At 39.9% G+C, this 19,685-nt stretch overlaps 1 protein-coding gene across 1 annotated transcript in view; it reads right to left on the reverse strand.

Moving 5' to 3' along the window:
- Positions 1–9,894, reverse strand: part of C17H4orf45 (chromosome 17 C4orf45 homolog) — a 113,043-nt gene extending 103,149 nt beyond the window's left edge. The window contains exon 1 of the mRNA XM_044930382.2: positions 9,535–9,894. Within this exon, the coding sequence (XP_044786317.2) occupies positions 9,535–9,598 (64 nt within the window). The 5' untranslated portion in view covers positions 9,599–9,894. The remainder of the gene's footprint in view (positions 1–9,534) is intronic.
- Positions 9,895–19,685: the final 9,791 nt, after the last annotated feature.

A 19,685-nucleotide genomic window follows, 5' to 3' on the forward strand; every position in this document is an offset into this window, starting at 1 on the left:
CCAAAATACAAGACATTTTTTACTTAATCCTGAGCACATTTCTCCATCATTTAAGGTAGTGATATTAATGTAACCTAAGAGAGTATCGAAGAATTGATGCTTTTGAACTGTGGTGTTGGAGAAGACTCTTGAGAGTCCCTTGGACTGCAAGGAGATTCAACCAGTCCATTCTGAAGGAGATCAGCCCTGGGATTTCTTTGGAGGGAATGATGCTAAAGCTGAAACTCCAGTACTTTGGCCACCTCATGCAAAGAGTTGACTCATTGGAAAAGACTCTGATGCTGGGGGGGATTGGGGGCAGGAGGAAAAGGGGACGACAGAAGATGAGATGGCTGGATGGCATCACGGACTCGATGGACGTGGGTCTGAGTGAACTCCGGGAGTTAGTGATGGACAGGGAGGCCTGGCGTGCTGCGATTCATGGGGTTGCAAAGAGTCGGACACAACTGAGCAACTGAACTGACTGAAGAGAGTATCAACCTTGGAAAATTAAGTCAAAGCCCAGAAAAGCAAATCAGCTCTTCTCCTTTAGTTGATACCATAAAGTTGTATATTGTCTAAAAAACAAAACAGAAAACTAGAGTATGAGACAAAGTTTGTCCTTTGGAGTCTTCTTCTAAGGGCTTGGTTTAGATGCTTTTCAGAGTGATGCCAGCAACTGATTTTTTTTTCTGGAAGTCACATTGGTGATGATTCACCCGGCCAATTATTTAAGGTAGGATTTATTTGAAACTGCCGTCACTTGTAGATAAATTTTGATTCAGGCAAATCACATGCTACAATTACAGAATAAAATGCAGATTAGCCAACAAAATGTGTCAGGCCCATTAAAATGTGTAAGCTTTATCATGAATTAGTTTTTTACAAGGTGACATATTTGCTTCCTGAATTACAATGATGAGACTTCAGTTGAATTTCCAGGAGGACTGTTTGGTTCTTTCTTCTAATAGGAAACCACTGGCAGTTTTGTATGAAGTCATTTTCTATTTTTAAAACAACTGCATTTGAGACATAACTATGAGTGTGACAGTTTCACAGGGCAAAAAGCGAGATGAATAAATGGGTCTGAAACCCAGGCTAATGGAGCGAGCTTTTCAAAATCACATACACAGTTATGTACTTCTTTCACCACTTATAGCTTCATTCATCATAATGTTTTTTGGCCATTTCCTAGAGAGTATTTCCAATTCTAATATATTTCTAACAAAAGTCCCATGGTGGAATTCTGCAATATTCCTGGTTTACATGTACAGATTTTCTAGTAGATCTCTGATGGCTGAATAAATACATTAATATATTTACTTAGTAATCTGGATATAACTTGGGCTTACCGTGTGGCTCAGTGGTAAAGAATCCACCTGCCAGTATAGGAGATGCAAGAGACATGGGTTGGACCCCTGGGTCAGGAAAATCCCTTGGAGAAGGGAATGGCAACCCAAGCCAGTATTCTTGCCTGGGAAATTCCAGGAATGGAGGAGCCTGGTGGGCTACAGTCCATGGGATCACAAAGAATCAGACACAACTGAGAATGCACACACCTGCCTGGGTATAACGTACATCATTCATCATACAAACAAGAAGCAGGCCTAGGCTGTCATCCTTCTGATCCAGACTATGTGACCTTGAGCTGGTCACTCAGCTCTCTGAACCTCAGTGTTCTCATCTGAAAAATGATAGGTTAAATTAGATTCTCTTTTATCAGATCAGTTCAGTCGCTCAGTCGTGTCCGACTCTTTGGGACCCCATGAATCGCAGCACGCCAGGCCTCCCTGTCCATCACCAACTCCCAGAGTTCACTCAGACTCATGTCCATCGAGTCAGTGATGCCATCCAGCCATCTCATCCTCTGTCGTCCCCTTCTCCTCCTGCCCCCAATCCCTCCCAGCATTAGAGTCTTTTCCAATGAGTCAACTCTTTGCATGAGGTGGCCAAAGTACTGGAGTTTCAGCTTTAGCATCATTCCTTCCAAAGAAATCCCAGGGCTGATCTCCTTCAGAATGGACTGGCTGGATCTCCTTGCAGGGCCTTTTAAATTTAATATTCCATAGGAATTATACCATCAGTCTCTCAATTTGAACCAAATAGAAATTTATTGTAAAAATCTTATTTAAAAATGTACCTTTTAAAATGTAATTTTATAACTTCAAAGCAGCATGGGACCTAGAACTGAGTAAACAAATAGTATCATTTGCAAACAGATGTGAAAATACATAACCATGCTCTAAGATACTTTAAAATCACTTCAGAATTTTGTTTATGATATTAGTTTTCATAGTAAGGCCATTTTAATGCCAAAATAACACTATTTATAAAATCTCTTCACTGTGTAATAAAACTTAGCAAATTGATAATAAAACTTACATGAAAGAATAAGCCGGCAAATAAAATGTTTCAAATACACAGACAAGAAAAGTACCCCACATCAAATTAAACTCACATTTATCAAAAACATATGGATTCTAAACATAAAAACGATGTTGGACTTTGAGGGAATTGGTTGGGAAATGCTATAAAGGAACATTTTAGAATGGCAAAACTATTCATGTTTTTAATCTGAAAAGTAAGTGCATCGGTGTGTTCACTTTGTAAAATGTTATCTAGCTGAACACTAGGTGAATATATTTACTCAAGTATATGTTAATGGCAACCCACTCCAGTATTCTTGCCTGGAGAATCCCATGGAGGGAGGAGCCTGGTGCAGTCCATGGGGTCGCAAAGAGTCGGACATGACTGAGCGTCTTCACTTTCACTTTCACCTTTTTAAAAAAGTTTTAAAAGTTGGACCTACTGACACTTTTTTCCACAAGAATCTTTATCCCTTTATTAGTTGTGGAATAAATAAAATCTAAGATCCATCCATCATATAGGAGACAATTTATTCTCTAATATGCCAGTCAAAAGAAAGGAGTAGGAAACAAAACTTAAAAAAGCACAGGGAGTAGTTTGTGAAGCATCCCATGAGGTAATGGTCCTCCATCCCCACCTCTTCTACTTGATTCCTCAAGGCCTTTGGAATTGGGTTTCTGTCTCCTTTTTATGTCACACTACAATCCCAGGACATCTGTGGTGAATATTTATATTAAATAGGAGAATGGGACAACCCATGATGTTCTAACAAGAACAACAGATTATACGTATCTAGAAGACCAAAAAAATATCTTATTCATGTTCATTTTTGTATCCTCTGAAGCTCATGACCAACTTTTCAGTATTCAGTAAGGATTCAATTTCTATTTGTTACATTCAATTTCAAATATATATGATAAAAATTTAGAATCAAAAATATTTTTTAAAGGGAAAAACATTAAAATTGGGCAGAAAAATAAAATGTAATCAATCAGCAAATTAGTTCGTTAGTGGCAGTACACTAAGTAAATACACATGAATCATCTTGCAGAATAATGGAGTCTCACTAGAGATGAGATTGAAATTAAAACAATTATAGCTATTAATAAGTATGAAGAGTGTTATACTTACAGCAAAAAGGGAAAATTTGATTTTAAAATTAAATTGAAAGTGAAAGTGTTAGTCATGCAGTTGTGTCTGACTCTTTGCCACCCCCATGGACTGTAGCCCGCAGTGCTCCTCTGTTCAGGGAATTCACTCCCTTCTTCATGTGATCTTTGCGACCCAGGGATCAAACCTGGGTCACTTGCATTGCAGGCAGATTCTTTACCATCTGAGCCACTAGGGAAGCCCCAAAATTAAATTTTCATGTGGTCAGGTATGGATGTGGGAGTTGGACTGTGAAGAAGGCTGAGTGCCGAAGAATTGATGCTTTTGAACTGTGGTGTTGGAGAAGACTCTTGAGAGTCCCTTGGACTGCAAGGAGATCCAACCAGTCCATTCTGAAGGAGATCAGCCCTGGGATTTCTTTGGAAGGAATGATGCTAAAGCTGAAACTCCAGTCCTTTGGCCACCTCATGCGAAGAGTTGACTCATTGGAAAAGACTCTGATGCTTGGAGGGATTGGGGGCAGGAGGAGAAGGGGATGACAGAGGATGAGATGGTTGGATGGCATTACCGACTCAATGGACCTGAGTTTGAGCAAGCTCTGGGAGTTGGTGATGGACAGAGACGCCTGGCGTGCTGTGATTCATGGGGTCCCAAAGAGTCGGACACGACTGAGCAGCTGATCTGATCTGATCTTAGTAAAAACTCTATAAAACTCTTAAAAGTGCTCTGAAATCATCCTCAAAATTTCTGCAAAACTTCTCAGCTAGTTTCTCATCCTCTGATAATCCACTTAGTTTTTCCTCACATATTAGCATTCAGCATAAATTTTTTAATGATTTCTCATGATATTTGATTGCTTTTTCATTAATTATTAATAGTGACAAAATATTTTCCATGTTTTTATTGCAATTATACAATATTTGATGTAAAGTATGCAGCACATCAACTTTTTATTTGCCTAACCAGAGTTCATACCCACTTACACCAATATCTTTACAAGAACATGAGCTTCTCATTGAGATCAGTTCCAAATTCAGAAAGAAGAGAACTAAGTCCCAACAACTTAGGTCCTAAGTGATGGGTCTAGGAGAAATTGAAATTGTAACATCTGATCTGCATACGATATGTTGACCACAGCAGTATTCAAGCAACAATCTTGCCCAAAGGGTTGGACCTCAAGAGCCAGATTCCAATTTTGGAAAACACAAGAGGACAGAGGAACACATTAAATGACATGACACCAGGCAAATTCAGAATGTTGGGTATTTCTGCTGGATGACCAACCCAGTCTCTGCAACAAGAAAACAAAGAAGACTGTACCAGCTTATTGTCACTGTTGTTCAGTTGCCAAGTCGTGTCTGACTCTGTGACCCCATGAATTGCAGCACACCCAGGCCTCTCTGTCCTTCACCTTCTCCCAGAGTTCACCCAAGTTCATGACCATTGAATCGGTGATGCCATCAAACCATCTCATCCTTGGCTGCCCTCTCCTCCTTTTGCCTTCAATCTTTCCCAGCATCAGGGTCTTTTCCAATGAATGGGCTCTTCAAATTAGGTGGCCAAAGTACCGGAGCTTCAGCTTCAGCATCAGTCCTTCCAATGAGTGAGTATTCAGGGTTGATTTCCCTTAGGATTGACTGGTTTGATCTGCTTGCTATCCAAGGGACTCTCAAGACTCTTATCCAGCATCACAGTTTGAAAACATCAGTTCTTCAGCATTCAGCCTTCTTTATGGTCCAACTCTCACATCCATACAAGACTACTGGACCTGTCTTTGCTTTTCAATATGCTATCTAGGTTTGTCATAGCCTTTCTTCCAAAAAGCAACCATCTTCTAATTTCATGGCTGCAGTCACCATCCACAGTGATTTTGGAGCCCAAGAAGAGAAAGTCTGTCACTGCTTCCACCTGCACCAGCTTGCACTACTGCTACTGCTGCTAAGTTGCTTCAGTCGTGTCCAACTCTGTGCGACCCCAGAGATGGCAGCCCACCAGGCTCTCACGTCCCTGGGACTCTCCAGGCAAGAACACTGGAGTGGGTTGCCATTTCCTTCTCCAATGCATGAAAGTGAAAAGTGAAAGAGAAGTCGCTCAATCATGTCCAACTCTGAGTGACCCCATAGACCGCAGCCTACCAGGCTCCTCCATCCATGGGATTTTCCAGGCAAGAGTACTGGAGTGGGGTGCCATTGCCTTCTCCTGTACCAGCTTACAGGACATCAAAGGAGAGAACACAACCAAACACAATGTGTGGACCTAAATCGGATCCATATTTTTGCAATCAACTGTAAAAATGCACTTTAGAGGCAACGAGGGAAATATTACCATGGACTAGTTATTACCTTTTGTCAGAGGATAGTTTTATAGTTTGCTAGATGTGATAAAGATAATGTGGCTATGTAAGAATATGTTCATTTGGTGGGGGTGGAGGGAGGTGATGCACAGTGAAACACATGGGGCTTCCCACGTGGCTTAGTGGTAAAGAATCCCCCTGCCAATGCAGGAGAGATAGGAGACTCAGGTTCTATCCTTGGGTCTGGAAGATCCCCTGGAGAAGGAAATGGCCACTCACTCCAGTGTTCTTGCCTGGAAAATCCCATAGACAGAGAAGCCTGTCCATGGGGTCTCAAAGAATCAGACACGACTGAGCAACTTAGAATGCATGCTTGTGAAATATGTAGGATATAATAGAATATCTTAAATTCACTTTAACATATTTTAGCAAATGAAAAAGAAAAAAACTATGTGATCAAATGTGGAAAGTTTTTGATAAATTGTTGAATATGAGTGACAGGTAAGTGGGATATATTCTAAAATATTCATAACAAAAATTTTTTAATGTTATAGTCAAAAAGATTGATATATAACTCCCCATTATCAAAAATAAATAACAGTGATTTTTAAAACTATTTGCAGACTTTAAATACAAATATATTGTTCATAGTCTTTTAGACAATCCTCTTAAGTCTCTGGTCTCAATAAGTTTGTATCTTTTACCACCTAATTCCACTCCCTGTAAATATATCATGAGAATATGACAGAGAAGGAAAAACACCCAAAAGTATTCACACAGCTTTAACTGTAACAGAGGAAATTTGGAATTTAAATATAAAATATAGGAGAACATGAAGTGAATTACTATGCATCAACATAATGTAAAACCTGAAGCCTATCAAAAGTGATAAGAATTTGAGCTATGTAAACACACGAAACCAAGTAGACACTGACACAGATTATAAGAAATTTTAAGGATCATTAAAACTCTTTCATGGTTGCAAGTGACAGAAAAGCCAACCCAGGCTGGCTTAAGGAGAAAAGGAAATCAATTGGCTGATGGAAATGAAAAGTTTAAAAGACACGAAAATCACTGTGAAATGAATGATAGACAAATGAAAACACAAAATAGGAAAAAATTTTAGAAGAAAACAAGGGCAAAAATCTAGGAGACTCCAGATTTGGTGATGGATTTTTAGATACAATATCAAAAGCATAATGAAAGAAAAATTGATTATTAAAACTAAATTAATAAATGTTAAATATTAAAGTGGCTTATTAAACTAAATATTAAAGTTGTTTATTAAAACTAAAACTTGTGCTCTGCTCTATCAAAGACTATGTTAAGAAAATGAGGGGAACACATGTATACCTGTGGCAGATTCATTTTGATATTTGGCAAAACTAATACAATTATGTAAAATTTAAAAATAAAATAAAATTAAAAAAAAAAAGAAAATGAAAAGACAAGCCACAAACCAGGAGGAAATATTTGCAGAACATTTATCTGATAAAAGACTTGTCTCTAAAATACATGAGGAACTGTTAAAACTCAACAATAAGAAAATAAACAATTATTTTATAATAGGCAAACATTATGAACAGACATCACATCAAAGAAAATATTCAGATGGCAAATAAGTATATGATCATTGGCCATTACGGAATTATGAATTAAAACAGCAATGAGACATAACTACATCTGGTAATAATGGCTAAAGGTGAGAACAGAAAGACCATCAAATGCTGACATGGGTGCAAAGTAACAAGGACTCTCACTGAACTGCAAGCAAGATGGCAAAACGGTATAGCTTTGGCAGTTTCCTTTCTGATCTTTTGTTGTTGTTGTTGGAGTATAGTTGCTTTACGATGTTGTGTTGGTTTCTGCTGTACCACCAAGTGACTCAGCTATATGTATACATATATCCCCTCCCTCTTAACCCTCCCTCCCACTCACACCCACCCCACCCATCTAGGTCATCGCAGAGCACAGAGCTGAGCTCCCTGTGCTATACGGCAGCTTCCCACTAGTTATTTTCTTTACACATGGTAGTGTATATATGTCAACCCTTCTCTCCCAGTTTGTCTCACTCCCCACTTCCTGCCCTGTGTCTACACATCTGTCCTCTATGTGTGCATCTCTATTCCTTCCCTGCAAACAGCTCATCTGTACCATCTTTCTAGATTCCACTCATATGCATTAAGATACAATATTTGTTTTTCTCTTTCTGACTTATTTCAACTTGGCAGTTTCTTACAAAGCTAAACAGAGTCTTACCATATGATCCAGCAATCACATTGCTGAGTATGTACCAAATTGATCTGAAAACATATCCATGCAAAAGTCTCATAGAAGTTTTTTTTTTTTTTTCTCAGAATTGCCAAGATGATTAGGTAAACAAATTGTAATACAACCCTACAATGGAAGGCTATTCAGCGATAAAAATAAGTGAACATTCCAGCCATGAAAAGACATGGAGGAAATTTCAATGCACATTGACAAGTGAATGAAGCCAATCTGAAAAGGCTACCCACTGTATGATTCCAGCTCTATGATATCCAGGAAAAGGCAAAACTTTAGCGAGAGAAAAAGGATCAGTGGTTGCCAGGAACTCAGTGAGGGAAGAGGGGGGATGTGTAGGTGAAGCACAGGGACATTTAAAGGGTTGAAAAGTACTGTCACGGTGGGTATGTGACCTTATGAAGTGGTCAAAACCTGAAGACTTAGAGCACAGAGAGCAAACCTTGGTGTACACAAGTTTTAAAAATCACTTAAGAGTCTGGAGGATTTTAGAATAGAATTCAGACAGTGACAGGAGAATAACTGTGTTACAAATATATAAACCAGTCTCACTGGAGGCAGTGGGTGAAAGGAGCTGACTTTTGGTAACTTTGATCTTAAGCAACTTTGGAAATGAGCAGAGCCCTAAGCCCAAAGGCAAAAGGAAGGTAAGGAAGCATTGTGCTCTAGCTGACAAAGTTTCTTCTCCTGAAGTACTGGTTAGCTTTTCTGATACTTGTATACTCATATATAGGGCTTCCCTGGTGGCTTAGATGGTAAAGAATCTGCCTGCAATGCGGGAGACCTGGTGGGAATTAAACAGTTAAATAAATGGGTGGCAAAGAGTGGGAGCCAAGCTTCTCATGATTGCAGTGAGAATTTACAGATAAGCAAGGGATATGCTTAAAAATAGGCTTGTGATTTTAAAACATAAAGGAAATACGATAAAATGTGACATTTCTTGCAGAAATCACAATTAGTCATATTCTATTTAACTACCTTTAAAAACCTGAAGTATAGTTTATTTATAATGTTTCATTAGTTTGAGGTACACAGCAAAGTGATTCCATTATACATATACATAATTCCACACAGACATACCATCCAAATCATTTAAAGCAAGTTGAAGGAACAAAATGCCAGCCAACATTTTACTAAGCTTACATCTTGCTCAAATTTTTATCAATCAAATATGTCAAGTTTCTAAAAATACAAGAAACTTAAATCAGTAATAATGAAAATATGATCACTACTATAATTTGTATTAACATCAAAGCAGCCCCAGTTACACAAAACATTAACTGTATGATATGAAAAAATTCCTAAATTAGTGAGAACAGGACATCACAAATCTTCTCAAGGCAACTCAGCCTAGGCCAAGTGCATAATAAGAGCAGCAGAATCGTGTAGAATAAGTGTGCGTGGTTCTTTCATTCTCAAGTCCATTGTCATTTGAGTATCATATAGGTGAGCAATTAAGGAAGCTTCAGTCTCCTTGTGAAAGATACAGAAAAGCCCTTTACCTGTGAACACCATCCGCTTTCCCACTGTGGCTGATACTGGTTCTCGAAATGTTACACACGCCATGGCCAAGGTTGTAGCTGTGCTACTGAATTTCCTTTCCCAACTTCCTCAGACCAATGTATCTGTACCAGAAAGAGCCAAAGACTCTGCTGTCTCTGCTTTCCCTGTCTGTGACCTAAACTAGGTGGTTGCTAAGGACTCATTATGACAGGAAGGCAGAGTGTTCCTTCTAACACTGTTCAGTATTCCAGCCTCCAGGAACAGACAGACACAGCTGCAGCATCCCCAGGAATGGTGCCCAATCATCTCTTTCCCTTATTTGTCAACATCAAGTCAAGAACAGACCTGTTAGGGTACTAGAAATAGAGCAGCCTTACAGCACCCATGACCTGGCAGGCTCAGTCATCACCATCTTTCAACATAGCCCCAAAAAATGTTGTGCAGAAGGGTGTTATCTATCACAAAACCAAACAAAAGAATCACAAACTCGTGGTTAAAAGCTTTTGAGGAAACCTGGCTAGATAAAATACAAATAAAAATTGTATTAATAAATGAATAAGATAATTGTTTATGTATTTACCCCCCATTTCAGTACTTCCTTAAACATAATCTGAATGAATAAGATAATTGCTTATGTATTTCCCCCACATTTCAGTACTTCCTTAAACATAATCTGTGCCTCAGTCACATAGTCTATTTGTGGTTCCCATCATGTGAGATGCTCTTTTGTTCTTCTGAGCCTTTACCCATTCATTTGTATTTCCTGTAACATTCCTCTGGGAAATTTTTTGTCCTCTGAGAGGTGGAGCCCACGTCTCCTCTCCCAGGAGGAGGTCTGCAGACACAGCTGACCACTGGCTCTTTCATGCCCCTTTAACTTCTATGGCATCTTTTTTTATACCTTTCCTGTTAAATTCCTTCCACTTGGTTTCATTTGTCTATTTTCTCTGCTTCCTACTAGAATCCAACTCCCAGTTCAGGGGAAAAGTATCTTTATTCATATTTCAATTTTCAGAGACTACTATACAATAGATACTTAAGAAATGTTTGTGGGATGAATAAATCAACAGCTAATTCCAACCTTCCTGGAAATATAATATTGGCCATTTGATAATCCATGGAATATAAACTCTAATGGCAATTTTGAATTCAATCTTAAATATACAGCATGTATTCTTTACTGAAAATGTAATGCCTTTTGTTTGTTGAGAGAAATTACACTAAGAACACTCTATGTTAACTATAGAGGGTTGCTATCCGGCTAGCAAAGGGATGTGCCCCCAGGTCTCCCTTCAAGTGTATGCTTTAGGGCTTCCCTGGTGGCTCAGTGGTAAAGAATCTGCCTGCCAATGTAGGAGACACAGGTTCGATCCCTAATTGAGGAAGATCCCACATGCTGCACAGCGGTTAAGCTCATGTGCCACAACTGTTGAGCCAGTGGTCTATAGCCCAGGAGCTGCTGAAACTACTGAGCCCATGTGCTACAACTATTGAAGTCAGTGTAATGAGAAGCCCACACACCACAACTAGAGAAAAGCCTGCAGAGCAGTGAAGACCCAGCACAGCCGAAAACAAAAAATAAATAAATGTTTTAAAGGGGCTGCTCTAGTTGCGGGGAGCTGGTCTCTATCAGAGGTCAAGCCCTCCCTGGGCAGCATGGTCAGAAGACTCAGTGAGGTGAGGGGATAAAGTCATATGTTTCCACCTGTCATGGGACCATTTTTCACCTGGTGAGCCAAGGCTTTGTTGAGCCCTTACCACAGTTCAGCTTCTTCCTCTGCCCAATCCTGCTTCAGCTTCTTTCTGTCCACAGGTATAGATCTCAAATAACCATCTTGCCCACCACCAGCTTCCAAAGAGCATGACCAGAGCATGACCAGACCACACAGATGTGTAACAGAAAAGAACAGACCTGACTCCATATTGGATTTGTTCCTTTAGCTCTAACCCTTGTGCTCTGTTGCCTGTACTGTCTTGCTGGCTCTGACCTTTGTGAAAGAATGTTGCCTCTTGCCTAAAATATAGCCCATCCTCAAGGTTCTGATCTTTAAAGGTATAACATTCTTCCATTTATATAGATTAAAAGTTGCAGGACAGAGAATAACATTTGTCTTGTTGGAGGTTTATAGGAACACTGTGGCCTGACCTACCTGGACAATTGCAAGAACAGAGGATTCTAGCACCAACAAGTTTGCAACAACCAGTCACAACCTCTCTCCTTTAGTATAAAAGTAGCTGAATTCTAGCTCAGCTAAGATGGTTCTTTGGGACATGAGTCCACCATCTTCTCCATCTACTGGCTTCCTGAATAAAATCACTATTCCCTGCTCCAGCACCTTGACTCTAGATTCACTGGCCTATTGTGCAGTGGGCAGGAACATCTTGGTCTCAGTAGCAGATGCACATGCACAAGTGTGTTATACAGAGGGCTTCTCATTTTAACCACTCAACGCTTTAACCAGAAGCTATTCTTTTTCCCCAGCACAGGCAAGTCACGTCACTCTTTTTTGCTGCTAGTCTGATCTGTTCAGCATGGCACTCTTAATCGCTGCAGTCACAGAGGCTTTTCGACTCTTCTTGAGGTTAGCCAGTTCTTGTTACTATAATCGAGGGCTCTCTAACACCAGCTGAATGCTTTTCTCTGAAAATTCCCTATTTGTGTCCTTGGAACTACCACTTTCTGAGACAGTTAAGTTTGAAACCTCCTAGGAGAAGGTGATGGCACCCCACTCCAGTACTCTTGCCTGGAAAATCCCCTGGGCGGAGGAGCCTGGTAGGCTGCAGTCCATGGGGTCACAAAGAGTCAGACACGACTGAGCGACTTCACTTTCACTTTTCACTTCCATGCATTGGAGAAGGAAATGGCAACCCACTCCAGTGTTCTTGCCTGGAGAATCCTAGGGACGGGGGAGCCTGATGGGCTGCCGTCTATGGGGTCTCACAGAGTCGAACATGACTGAAGTGACTTAGCAGCAGCAGCAGGGGAAGACAGGAGCCCACCCATTAAGGTTTCTCACCATGGTTTTGGGTTTTTGTGATGGTGAGAGAGAAGGGAAGGAGGAACCTGAATGAGGAAAAGTAATTCTTTAGTAAAATACACTTTTGTCCAATGACCTCCAGTTAACCTACCCTGGAAATTCAGGCTTCCACTTTGCCTTAGAGACTGTTACAAACTTTACAGTCTGTTGTGGGCTTAAGGTCAGCAATGCTGATGGCAAAAAGCTGGAGGGAAAGAAAAATAGAGGAGAGAATTAGTTTTTCTCTGGGAGACTATTTCACCAACTCGATACTTATTTTGGTTCATTTGTTGTATTTTGTTAGTGACTGAGTCCCTTTGCTGTACATCAGAAACTAACACAATATTGTAAATCTGCTTTACTTCGGTTTAAAAACAAAGAAAACAATTAGTAAAAAATTTAATAATTAAATGAAATATTTACATGGTTCCAAGACAAAATACCTAAAATAAAGGATATTTAGAGAAGTAAAGCTAGAGAAGTCTAGCTTGCCATCTACATCTTGTTACCTTTTTTTCCTTAAAGGAAAACTTATAAAAACTAAAAGAAAAAACAGATTTATAACCATATCCTCCCTTTTCTTAGAAAAAGAGTAGCAAACCAAACGCATGTTTTTCCACCTTCCCTTTATTCAACTAGACCTCTATTAATGGTTATCTGGGGTGTTTCCAATCTCTTGCTCTTATAAAATGTGCTATAAAGTATGTGCTCAGTTGCTCAGTCGTGTCTGATTCTTTGCAACCCCATTAACCGTAGCCCACCAGGCTCCTCTGTCCATGGGATTTACCAGACAAGAATACTGGAGTGGGTTGCCATTTCCTTCTCCATCATAAAGTATGAGTTTGTGCAAACATTTTGTTACATATTTAGCAGTACACCTTTGGGGTAGATTCCTGGAAGTGTGACTCCCAGACCAGAGGGTAAAAGCATATATAAGTTAGCTTGGCATTGCAAAATTTCTCCCCACATAAGGGCTGAAACATTTTGTTTTCCAACCAGCAATGTTCAAGAATTCCTATTTCCACACACTACCCACAGGGTGTTTTATCAAACTTCTGGATTTATGACGGATAAAAAATGGTCACATAGTAATTGACATTCCTATTTTATCAGCAAGTCCAAACATCTTTTCCTATGTTTAGGAGCTATTTGCATGGTTTTCTAAAACCCTTCTGGTCATAGCTCTTGTGTAATTTTTACTATCAGGCATTGGGCTTTTTCTACTTGTATAAGAATGAGCTAACATTCCAAAGAAGGACAGTAGACATGCCGACAGATACTCACAGAATCACAGGGAGGAAGAACACTGGTCACAGGAATACACTGAATCCCTAGTTTGTTCCCAGAGACAGAGGGATAAAGGGGAGCGTCACCTGCCGTTCCTGGGGCAGAGGGTGAGGCTCACATCTGAACTATCTCAAACAAAGATGAGGATCCAAGCAAGGAAAGGAGGCTTGGGGATGGGGGTGGGCAGAGAGGGAGTTCTGGACAAATAAGACAGTTTGAGCAAATGGCCCAGAGAGGAGACACAGCCCACAGAACTGTGCAGGGCACAGAGGGTAACAGGTAAGGAGGCCGCAGGGGCTCTGGCAGGCCCGCCCAGAGGGGAGACTCGACTCTGTACGCAGCAGGGCTCCCCGAAGGTTCAAATGGACAGAGACTGCTCAGTCTTGGGTTTAAACAGAAGATGCTAGCCTGGGTGGAGACTGAGCTTTTGGGAGCAGGAGGCAGGGCTGGAAGTGGTCCAGGCAAGTGCAGGTGAGGCTTAGGCAGAAGTGATAGAGCGGGCAGAGAAGGGATGCATTCGAGAAATGTGCTGAGTCAAGGTTGTAAGGAGTCAGGAGGACTCGGGTTCTCCAGCCTCAGTGATGGTGAGTAGTAGGACCACAAAATAAAATAGAGAAAACAAGAGACAGAGAGAAAACCAAGGCCAATAAGTAGACCAATGGTGTTAACTCAGTGTGGACACGACAGGCTAACTGAGCAGCTAAAATGAAGCCCACATTGTCATCAAATGTTCTGACAGACTCTAAACTCATTACAGGGGATTAAAGACGGTTTCCCACAGCTACCAGATGCACTTCTATTAGAGAAAATCCCTATTGTTTATTAATCAGCAGCAGCCTCCCCTGATGACGCTCAGGGTTTACTGCTCGGCACAAATGAAATGTTGGCTATTGTCTTACTTTGCTAATATAACAGCTACTTGAGAGTTGAAAACTGTTTCATGGTACAGCTGTGAACGCCAGTGCTGAGCCCTGCAAAAACGCCTGGTCCAGCATTTGGAAAGGCATCAGGCTATACATTTAATGACAGAAAGTGACACAAACTAGAAATTCGCATAATACAGCAATGGAACTTCCCTCCAGGTGAATATAGGTCAGACCTTGCTAAAATTACATAGTAATGTCGAAATACCCTATTACTAAGTGCACTTTGCAAACTGGGGAGCTTTGCCACTCCTGCACCAGTGAATCTTTCTTTATACCATTAAGTGCCAAATATTTTAGGTCCTTTCCTTATATTCCCGTTTTTAGGCAACAATCTGGGAAACTCACACAAAGGAGTCACACACCTGGCCTCAAATGCCAGCAATCTTCCATGTGTCATTGGCAAGCTGATTTTCTGTAAAATGAGAATAATTGTGCCCGCTATAGGGCAAAGGGTGTAATGTACATAAAATGCTTGTTCTGGTACCGAACGCCTAGTATATGTGCAGTAAATATTCACTGCAATATTAGTCTCATCACCTCCCCCTTACATTGGCCTCTCCCCAGTCTTCCTTTAGAAATACACATGATGAGTATACATTTAAAGTGTGACCATCATGGACACTGAGATTATCAAAAGAGGTGAAATAAATCAGTCAGAAAAAGACAAATATTATATGATATCACTTATATGTGGAATCTTAAAACATGATACAAATGAACTTATTTACAAAGCAGAAACAGAATTATAGACAAAGAAAACAAACCAAAGGGGATAGCAAGGGTTGCAGGGGGAGATAAATGAGGAGTTTTGTTGTTGTTGTTCAGCCACTATGTTGTATCTGACTCTTTTGTGACCCCATGGACTGTAGCTCATCAGGCTCCTCTGTCCATGGGATTTCCCAGGCAGGAAATACTGGAGTGGGTCTATAGCCATACCACGCTGAACGCACCCAATCTCATTTGATCTTGAAAGCTAAGCAGGGTCGGGCCTGGTTAGTACTTAGAAGGGAGAAATACTGGGGTTGCCATTTCCTTCTCCAGGGGATCTTCCCAGTCCAGAGATCCAACCCGTGTCTCCTGTTTTAGCTGTCAGATTCTTTACCACTAAGCCACCAGGGAAGCCCAAAATTCAGAGTTTAGGATTAACATATACACAGTATTATATATAAAATAGGTAAGCAGAAAGGACCTACTATATAGCACAGGGAACTCTACTTAGTATCATGGAATAACCTATAATGGAAGAAATTCTGAAATATAATATATATATATGCATAACTGAATCACTTTGCTATTTACTTGAAACTAACACAACATTGTAAATTAACTATACTTCAATAAAATAAATAAATAAGGAAAATAAGTAAACAGAACAATAAAGTGTGACCACTATAACCTTTCTTTTGATATTTGGGTTTTCTAGGCCAGTTCATGAAAGGGTCTGTATTCTTCCTCCTTTTCTTGCAGTTAGAATTTGGGTAAGTTGGCACCTGCAATTCTATTTCCTGCCCCTCCAATCAACCCAACTTCCCATGGTTGTGGTTAATATAATTAGGGATTCTAGCACACATGTTTTTTCTATAAAAACATTGTTTAACAAAATTAAAACCACAAAACATTAGAATTGCTATCACCTAACTGTTATAGTCTACATTAAGAAACAATAAATAATTAAACCAGTGCTTTAGCAGCCATATGGTGATGTCTGACAAATGTGAGAATTGTTATTGTGAAACAGGGCCTTGGTTACTCCTGAGACAGAGCCCCTTGGCTTCCACTGGAGCGATCTGATCATGGGAGGGGTCAGCTGAGGCGCCAACCCAAGGCTCAGGGGAGCTGGAAGCAGAACTAGGACAAACTCACCCTCCTGGCCCCCCGTGCAGGGTTCCCTTCTCCCTGCTTGGTCTTGTACAAGAATCTGTCATCTCGTTTTCTCACGCGTGGTGCAGTGGACATCAAAAGCCCTTGGAGTTCTGCTCTAATGTTCATGTGGTCTTCCTTCTGCCACTAGTTGAATTTTCTGATGAAGGCTTTTTAGTGAGCAATAAACAAACATCACTAGACACTCCTAAATGTGCCAGATACTATTGGCTTCACAACAATTCTATGACACAAAATGTTTACCCCTGATTTATTAGTGAGGTTGGCGAATTCCAGAAAGTTTGCTATCAAAGTCTGGTCTCACTGTACCTAACAGAGAATGTGGAGTCCCAAACCTGGTTAATTACTTCTGAGTCAAATAAATGAAATCTAATTTTGATCTTCAATAAACATATTTGTCTCCTGTGATAGAAACCATACTGGAAAAGAATAAGGAAAAGAATGTATATATAGGTATCACTGAATCACTCTGCTGTACAGCAGAAATTAACATAGCATTGTAAATCAACTATACTTTAATAAAATAATTTTTAAAGAGCACAATATAAGAATTTCTAATAAAAAAACACAAACATTTCTCAAAACTATGAATATGGTAACTTTGAATACAAGTGAAAATCTCCCATAAGTAGACACAATTCTCTCTATGTGTAATTACAACTTCTCAACCTGTGAAGTAACATTCCATCCTAAATGATCCTGGCTAATACTCTTCCACTTTTGCCTTTAAAATAAGAAAGAAAGAAAAAAAAAAAAAAATATATATATATATATATATATTTGGCTGCATTGGGTCTTAGTTGCAGCATGTGAATTCTTTTAGTTGTAGCATATGGGATCTAGTTTCCCCATCAGGGATCAAACCCAGGCCCCATGCAATGGGAGCCTGAAGTCTTAGCCATTGGATCACCTGGGAACTCCCCCCACCTTTGTCTTTGAGAAAATCAATCCCCTTCCAAATGTCTCCTCTTCCCCTTCCACCAGCACAAATCTCCTGAGATCCTCAAATGCCCATACTTCCTCCTCTGTGTTCCTAGAGGCTTTAAGTTTTACTGTGGCTATTGCGCAGACTCATCTTTGTGTAGGTAAGTATGCCTCTCCACAATGGTCTCCCCCAAAGTGAAGTTCTGCTCATCTCTGCTCCCCAGCAACCTTAGCCTCCTGAGGCACTTGCTGTACCACCACTCAGACGCAGGTTCTGACGCAGCAGGAAGGAGAAAATTCCTTCCTCTACAAGATGCTCCCTTGGAAGGCTGCCAACAGACATTCTTGGACCCCAATCGGCAACACAATCTGGGATGAAAGCTCTTCTGATTTTTTTTGTCATGCTGGTAGAATCCTAGTCCCTTGACCAGGGATTGAACCCAGGCCCTCAGCAGTGAAAGCACTGAGTCCTAACCGCTGGACGGTCAGGGAATTCCTCTTCTGATTATTCAAAGAGCACACTACGGACTGGGTAGATCAGGGGAGGCACTGGTGATCTGGAAATACCCCGGGCTTTCATTGAATCCAGTGCATCGCACCACACTTCATCTCTGGTCTAGATGAAGTCTTCCTCCTGCCTGGATACATCTACCTGTGGGAAATTCTCCCATCAGCACTTCCCTCCACCCAGCAACTTTTTTCCTACCCCGCATCCAGTCAGTCAGACACACTTCAAGCTATTTTCCTGAGACTCTCCCAGCTTCCTTTGGAAACATTGAATAATGACAGAGGAATAGCAGAGAGTGAAGTTTTCCCCAGAGAACAGCCAGGAACCAACCCGTCTTACCTTTCTGAGCAAATGTATTTTCGCCATGGAGTATAAATATTTATAGTTAAGGGGGAGAAAAGCAATTAAATGTCATTTAGAATGATATGTGTGCCTTCTATGAGTTCTTCTTAAATTCCTCCTTAGGATAAATGTCTGAAGTGCAGGGTCTCATTTTCATCTAGTTTCCTGAGACTAAGCACTACAGCCCAGGATTGAGTTCAGTGTCTGACCTTTGATACTGGAAGAGAAGATGTAGCTCTTCGCCATTTGCCAGTCATTTGGCAAATCATGACATAGAGCCTTCAAATATATGGATCTGCAAAAAGGGTCTTATAATTACAAAAAAAATCTAAAAACAGCATATCACTCAGTCATTGAAAAGAATGAAATAATGCAGCAACACGGATCAACCTCGAGATTTTCACACTAAGTGAAGTAACTCAGGGAAAGACAAATATCATATGATATTACCTATATGTGGAATCTAAAAAATTGATAAAAGGGAACTTATTTACACAGCAAAAACAGACCCACAGACATAGAAAACAAACTTACATTTACCAAAGGGGAAAGCAGTGAGGAGGAATACTTTAGGAATTTGGGGTTAACAAATACACATGACTATATATAAAACAGATAAACAAAAAGGACCTACTGTATAGCACAGACAATGATATTTAATATCCTGTAATAATCCACAATGAAAAAGAATATTTATTATATATTTATAAATGAATTACTTTGCAATATTAAACTTGAAACACTGTATAAATCAACTACAGTTCAATAAAAGTTTTTTTAAATAATAAAATAGCTATTATCTTTCTTTTGAAATGGATTATACACTGGTTTATAGTAAAAATATTCAGTCTAGTCTTAAGAAAAAACTACACTGCTTTGAAAATTTTCATTTTTTTAGCAAACCCCATTTAGGTTTAAATGGGAAAATAACTTTTCTGCTTATATATTTTCTTAGAATCTTTCACTTAATCTTTTTATTAAACTGAAAGGAGTACACTGAGGCTGTATATTGTCACCCTGCTTATTTAACTTATATGCAGAGTACATCATGTGAAATGCCAGGCTGGATGAAGCACAAGCTGTAATCAAGATTGCCAGGAGAAATATCAATAATGTCAGATATTCAGATGACACCAGCCTAATAGCAGAAAGCAAAGAGGAACTAAAGAGCCTCTTGATGAAGAGGAAAGAAGAGAGTGAAAAACCTGGCTTAAAACTCAACATTCAAAAAACAAAGGTCATGACATCCAGTTCCATCGCTTCAT

This window comes from Bubalus bubalis, chromosome 17 (assembly GCF_019923935.1).
Source record: "Bubalus bubalis isolate 160015118507 breed Murrah chromosome 17, NDDB_SH_1, whole genome shotgun sequence".
NCBI lineage: Eukaryota > Metazoa > Chordata > Mammalia > Artiodactyla > Bovidae > Bubalus > Bubalus bubalis.